The following is a 7,581-nucleotide window of genomic DNA, read 5'->3' as shown; positions in this document are numbered from 1 at the left end:
GGAAGTGTGGGTTGTGGCGAAGGACTGGCTAGGTTTTGAAGTAATTAATGGGATCGGATGGATCATGTGTTGCTTCGTGATTTTAGAGTAGTATACCGAGGATCTTCGAAGGTGGCCAAGATTAGAATAGGCTACAATCTATCATATTTGGGATATGAGGAATCGGAAATTGTCTGATGATGATTTGGTTGAAGCTGAAGCCATGCTGAGGAAAATACAGATTCTTATATATAGACTCTGTTTAATGTTGTAGTTGGTCCTATACATATAATCTGGAGGTGCGCGAAAGTTTTATTTAGATACGTGTACTTATCTATCAACTTCTGTGATTTATTTGTTTTGACAGATTTTGATGCTGCGTCAAGAGATCGAGCATGCAGGGGGTAGAACCATGCGCTGGGGCGCTGAGGTTTGGCTCCCTAGTATGTGTTTCTCGAGTCTACTGCACATGTTACAACACCTAGCGCGCTGTGGCGGTAGGTTCTTCGTACATACAACCGTTTTGTGGAGGTTGCAGTTGGCATGTTCTTGACAATATGCTGATTGAGACACTGCTTACATCTGGTTGATATTGATTCGGAATTCAAGAGTTTGTCCCATGCAGTTGTTTAATCCAAGGTATGCCCTGTGTAGGGGTTATTTCCAGCTTTAGATATCGGATGACAATGTTGTGAGTTTATATTACTAGAGGGTTAGTTACACGCTTTCCCCTGGACTCACCCGGTGTATTTGTACACTGAACTCTGTGGACCTTTTAATAGAAATTAATTTTCCCCTTAAAGGGAAATAAATATAATCTACAAATCCGTCGATGCTAACAGAACGGTATTATATTTCTGCCATTCGGATGCAGACGACAAGTCCGCGTAAAGTGTCCATATCCAAACAGCAAAAGGGCAGCATGAAAGAGCCCATACTTGTGTGATACGACATAAATGTCTGAGGTGTCCATGTTAAGAAAGAAAATTTGTCCACCATATTTCAGTGGACGAGAGCAATAAATTCAATCAGAAAGCAGTGCAAAAGCCAAGTCAATTTGGCTCGGCCGCATCTTCGGCAGTATAGAATCCACATTAGTATAAAAATACAGACAGATCATAAAGTCTTTTTCAAGATGGAAATTTCCCTCAATAATATAAGAGCCTCCACAGCCTGACATTAGAGCTTCGCCACTAAAACACACATCATAAACAAACTTTTCTCCGTCACAAATTTGCATTCGAAGGGAAAGTAGGGACGTTATTTTGGACAAAAAAATAAGCCTGGCGGTAGCTGAAAGGAACAAATTAGATGACCGACTTTTACCCCTTTTTTATGTGTATCATAAAGAAGTCTCCATTTTGTCATTGAGTGTTACCACCAAATCATGTGCATCGTCGAGTAGCTTCCATACATTGAGATGCCCAGCCATTGCATTGCACTCCCTTAAAATCTCATCCATACTGCTATACTTCTCTATGATCTGTTTCCTCCTTTGTAACACAGAAGCTGCAATCGCATAAAGTAATAGGTCGTCGGTTGGCGGGGCTCGTTGCCTTATTCTACTCCACGCTGTTTTCCCAATTCCGGCCCTAATTGCAGCCTGATCAGCCCACATCACCTCCCAAAGGCACATAGTTTGCTCAAAAGTTAGTTCCCTCCGGAAAAGTACGACCACCATTCTGTACACAAAAAAGCAATCCTCAGCCTGAAGTTTCTCCAAGTGCCTGTAAAGATGTGAGTCCTTGTATTTGATGATTTTAGAAACAATGGTCAGCTGCCTTCTGATTCCCACTTCATCGAGCCTGAAATTGTGACGGGCCTTCTTCATGAAACCCACAAAACACCAGAAAGCTATGTGGTCGTCTGTAATCACTGAGATTATTGGAGAAAGTATATCACTCATTCCCTGGCAATACCCAATTTCAGGGTCATACAGCGCATAGGCTTCAAGAATGGCAACTAAACGGGAAGCATGAAAGATTCTGGCAGGATCGAGGTGATCATAATCCTTCAATCCCACCACCTCAGCCGAACGACATGCTTTGGTGTCTGATACACTTGCCAGAACAGGGGAATATGCTATCCATTCTCCATTAGCTCGAATCGCATCAAGGCGGATAATTCGCTGCCAGGTCGAAAAATCTTCTGAACCTTTAAGTTTTGACTGAACTTCCATTTTTGAGGGAGACAAGTCCTCCTTTGATGGCATGTCACCATCATTCCCCTCCATGCTTTCTGTTAAATTGAAAGTTTGACTTTCAGGACCATCTGACGAGTCAGAGTCTGAGGATTCGGACTCAGAGGCAGGATTCGCATCTGCAATTGGTTTAGAACCAGTATATCCATCCATCTTCGTTCCAGGAGTATGTTCTGATTCCTTATTATATGGGAACCCTTCCTCACTTGAAAGGGATTCTCTGGCACTCACAACATCTTCAGAATCAGCAGAATCCATGTCTCCAGTGTGACTTCCACCTTCTCCATTGCTAGTTTCACCACTTCCGCTTTGCTTTAGAAGTTCTTTGTTACGTTTAAGAAATTGGCGACATTGTCTTCGTAAGTTCTCATATTCCTTTCTGCAAGCAGATTCCAATACATAGTCAATTTCAAATAAGTTTGCAATAAAAATTGAATAACATCAAATAACCAAAAGTCAAATCACATAAACAAATGATAATAGTGGGTATACTCTACGGGAGGGGAAGTGATGGGGAAGAATGGAACTAAGGTAATGTATGACCAGTTTTTTTTACCACAATAACATATCATGTAAGAACTTGAGGTCGGTGATGTCGCATTATTTACATTGAATTATTTCATTGGTATACAGCAGATAAAAATTTAATAATATAATATAATGAATAAAATATGATATAATAATTTTCAGCAGAATACTGGGATGTCGAATCAAAAGTAACAATCCTATTTTGAGATTAAAATGTATTTCAGAAAATTGTACTAAAGAACGTACTCTATGTTTTGCATTTTGGAAGAAAGAAAAAATTCTAGAAAACGGAAATAAACATTGCCTCAGTTTGTAACAGTACCTTTTTTGTGTTCTAGTGACATCTCTTTCTTCTTTGGAACTGGATAGGTCATATCTGCCATAGAAAAAGAAAACAAGTCAGGAAAACCAAAAATTTATTTTTGCATGGGATACTTTTTAAACATGCGATTAAGGAAAGCAGAGACCACATTTGTGGCCTGTAAACGAACATATAAATAGTAATAAATGAAGGCAGCAGGAGGAGCTAAAGATGGAAGGTCTGAAAGAGGAGGAACCTAGGATGGAGGAACGATAATTATGAGTAATGATAGAACTAGTCTGTTGCAAGAAAGGATGAAAATCAGAAATGTTACAATGCTATGGTTGGAAGAATCTTGCAATGATCTCCATGTCAAAAATGCTTTAGCGTCTACAGAAAAAATCTATAACAGTTCTGAACACAAAGTTAGGCACATAAATTGCAATCAGGACCATATTCCAAAAGATACATTAACTTACACCCCAAGAAGAAATGGCCAAACCTCTGCCCGTATACTTGGATCAACACCCTACAAAATACAATAACACAAATCCATTCAAATTTCCGGCCACAATTATCCAGTCAATCCATAGAGAAGACAATTGAAGTAATATAAAAGCCAAGAAAACTTGAAGTTACATAAAAGCGAAACTCACTCCACTGCGAACTTTCTTCAGAAGTTTAACTCCATTGTCACGAAGTTTTCCATCTGGAGTGAACAAATTTATCCACTGATGAGGAAAAAGTAAATGTTTTCTTTTTCTTCGAGACCATGGGGATTTGAGACGACCGCTGTAATGGATTATAGAACGAAATTATTTAGTTGAAAATGACTGATAAACTATGCTCACAAAATAACAAGACTCACAATCATGGCAATACAGTTTTCTACAACATCATATAAAAGGAGTAAGCTACTTCAGCACACAGTCTAGTAACTTTCGACCAGAGGCATTCTTTTCCCAAATAGCATCTTTATAATGTCAAAACCTAGGTGTCTAGGATAGGCTTCAGCATGCAATAAGATGTGCTAATGTTCAATCACTCAAACCAAAAATATGTTTTGGTTTCATTCATAAAGAGACTACTCTATATGGTGCTTAAAAAAAATTAAAAGCATAATAATAGCAAAAGGGGGCTATAGGTATGACTGAAACTTGGAAATGGAGTTTTGCTTGTACAGATTATAGAACAAACAGAAAATGCTGATTCACGTTTGAAGAATGAGCTAACATTATATTAATATTTCCTCTAATTCAAATGATAAATGGCAATTCGGAAAGGCCTAAACTTGACAGAAAGACAAAACCGAGAAGGTGGAGGTTGGGCAAGGTAACCGTTAAGACTAGAAACAAACCAATCAATCACTTCCATGCCTTGTTAAGCAACACAAAAGCTGAAACAGACATGTCAAGACAAGACAAAATTCTAAGGGTCAGCATCAGTTGGTTTTCCTGGTCTCATATACAAGCCCCTTGCGCATTTAAGCTGTAAGATATGACACATATAGCACTTGTAAATTTCCAAGTTTGATTTTCCTCAAAATTCAAAGCAAGGATTGAATAAATAGTTCGTCTCACTCAGAATATCCGAAAAACTACACAACATGTACGTATAATCAAAGTCTGGAGCACATTTTTAACTGCCTACATAAAGATACAAGCCTTACAACTACCGAGTCAATTTCAACTTTACTCGTCCTAATTCACTCAAAGACAAAATCGAGGATAAAAACACTATTCAAAATGGATCCGGCCACAAAGGGTTATCAGATTGATCAGACGAAAAGGGCTAACTGACAAAGATTTGTTTAAAAATAGAAATGACCCCAAGATCTGAACTTAAATAAGCCAAACTATGTACTAAAGCTTGAAAAAGATTTTAAAAAATACAGAATAGATAACAGGAATTAATCTAAGAAAGAGAAATAGAGAGACTAACCGATCAGAAGAGGAAGAAGAAGAACAATTAGCTTGTGAGGTTGAAGCTACTACGAATAGAACCGATCTCAAATGGTTCCACGACGAAGATGACGGTGAAGACAATGACGAATTTGAGGATGATGATTGTGGCGAAGATTTTGAAGATGAAGAAGTCTGACTTCGTCTAAGAGCTCTCATCAATAAACCTTTCTTTATTTTCCTACTTGTGCAATAAATTACCCTCTCTAGCAGTTTGAACACCGGATTTCAGATGATTTTTTTTACCTAGTGGTGTAGAACAAGGCGGCGGCCAACACAAGACCAGCCAGCGCCGTGACGGCGAGAGTTACGAATCCACTCGCAGTCTGGTCCATCCAGAATCCGCCGTCGCCGGCGGTGAACACAGCTCTCCTCAGCTGAATGATACTGCCGCAAATCGCTCCAACCGCCGCCGAGCCTCCGGAGAGCATGGAACGAAGATTCAGAACCACGATTTTGCCCCAGGGATGCCGCGACAAGCCTAGTCGATTCTCCACCATTAACCGAGAGAAAAAACAACTGCGATGAAGATTTTCACCCCTTCTTCTTCGCCTTATTTACTTCAATGGATCTCGAATCAATCCAATTTCCTCCATCTTTCGTCCTCTTCTCATTTTTGCGGAGATATACTTTGCTTTTGGGTTTACGAGGCAATCATGTGGACTGTAGGGTTTGGATGTAAAGGAACAACGGCCCTGCTTCTCAATCACACGACGTCGTACTGCCACTGTGTGTGTGTGTTTTTTTAAAAAAATATTTTCATATGTTTGCAAGTGGAGACAATAATTATTGTTTATTAATAATTAGTATGGATTCAAAGGTCGACTAGAAAGTCTAATAATTTTTTTTTATATTAATATTTGTTATAAAAAAAATCTTGTTTGCTAAAATAAATAATCTTGATAATTATTAACCAATGCAAACGATACAAATAACTCGACATAGAATTGTATATTATTGCAACATCTCATCCTCCACTTCGTTCCACTTGTCGAACATAGTTCTATAGTCGATCTATTGTCCATGAAATTGTATGATTTCACATAAATTGGTGAACATTCTTTTTCCTTTTTCAAGAAATAATATTAATAATTTATTACGGGATTCAAATACTAATCATAACGGATTAAGTATATTATTTTTGGAAAATTTTAGCTTCAAAGTTACATTTTGGAATTATTAAATTATTAAAATATTTTATATAAAAATTCATATGAAATCGTCCAACTTGTTATATGCGCAACATATGAAAAAATATTATTTCTTATGTCAAAACTTAATTTTCATTGCAGAGATGGTCTAGTCGACTCGACATCGTCTCATCAAAAGACATACTCGATATTTTAAATCAGAAATTCAAAATTTAATTATATGATTAAGACTGTCTTAACCAATTAGGCTAATTGTAAAATCATTCCAAAAAAAAAATAGATCATACAAATTAATTTTTCAGAATCATCTAAAGTTTATTTAGAATAAGCTTTTCCTAGTACGCTAAATCATCCTAAATTTTTTTGGTAAAATTTTGTGTGAGACGATCTCACAGGCTGGATTTTGTGAGACGATCATTTATTTGGGTCATCATGGAAAGATATTATTTTTTATGCTAAGAGTATTATTTTTTATTATAAAATATCGGTAGGATTCACCGTCTCATCAAATAAAAATTCGTGAGACAATCTCACAACACCGCATCACGGAAACCTACTCAATATCTTTTTACTATTTTTTCTCTCTCTTGCTCGTTTTACTTTCCTTTGTTTGATGATTTATTTTATCCAATCATTAAATTGTTAACATTAAAATTAATTAACTATATATATATATTAAAAATATATTAAAAAATAAACAAAACCTTGTGTGAGACAGTTTCACTGATCTAATTTTGTGAGACATATCTTTTATTTGGGTCACCCATGAAAAATTATTACTTTTTATGCTAAGAGTATTACTTTTTATCGTAAATATAAGTATGATTGACCTGTCTCACAGACAAAGATTTGTGAGACAGTATCACAACAGATCTACTCCCCATAAAAACTAGAGTATCTAAAATTTTTAAATAAAAAATATCAATTTTATTTGATATGTTGATTGTAATTTGTACAAATATTTTTTTAAGAAAATATTGAGTTGGTTTCCATGACTATACTTAACAATAAAATACTCGTAAATAATTTTTTTTTTATTGTGTCCTCAATAACACAGAGAAGTTCTTGAACGTTTTACCAACGATTCATTCCAGCCAATGCACGCTAGACATGATGATTTTTCATGCTTAAACACGTTTATTTATTTATATTTATTTTTTGTGTTATATTATATGCTTAAAATAAAAGCAAAAAATTTACAATTAGGGTTCATTTATTACAACACTTCACACTTTTATTAATGTAATAATCAAGTTAGATTGTGTTTAGAAAAATGGATTTGAAATATCTCCAACAATCGAGAAGTTTTTGGCAAAATGGATTTGAAATAACTAAAATGATCGAGAGTTTGATATATCCTTAATCAATCTTAAAATATAAACTTAAAAATTGAAGTTAGAAGATCGAAATTCATGGAATTTGTTGATTTGGATCGAGGATTTAAAAAAATCCAAACTCACT

General features: G+C 36.0%; 1 protein-coding gene across 2 annotated transcripts; it reads right to left on the bottom strand.

Annotated features, from left to right (window-relative positions):
- Window positions 1–1,014: 1,014 nt before the first annotated feature.
- Window positions 1,015–5,683, bottom strand: LOC140815924 (rab GTPase-activating protein 22-like). 2 transcript variants are annotated; one of them, XM_073174965.1, is made up of 5 exons: window positions 5,216–5,683; window positions 3,665–3,800; window positions 3,488–3,537; window positions 3,030–3,083; window positions 1,015–2,558 (listed from the first exon to the last, which is right to left on the bottom strand). In XM_073174965.1, the coding sequence occupies exons 1-5, from the start codon at window positions 5,467–5,469 to the stop codon at window positions 1,322–1,324; spliced, it is 1,731 nt and encodes a 576-aa protein (XP_073031066.1). In that variant the 5' UTR covers window positions 5,470–5,683; the 3' UTR covers window positions 1,015–1,321. The 2 variants fall into 2 exon arrangements, with proteins under 2 accessions (XP_073031066.1, XP_073031067.1); XM_073174966.1 differs by having other exon boundaries at window positions 4,950–5,438.
- Between the last annotated feature and the right edge of the window lie 1,898 nt (window positions 5,684–7,581).

Source organism: Primulina eburnea, chromosome 16 (genome assembly GCF_022965805.1).
Source record: "Primulina eburnea isolate SZY01 chromosome 16, ASM2296580v1, whole genome shotgun sequence".
Lineage (NCBI taxonomy): Eukaryota > Viridiplantae > Streptophyta > Magnoliopsida > Lamiales > Gesneriaceae > Primulina > Primulina eburnea.
This window is presented reverse-complemented; position numbering and strand designations above follow the sequence as displayed.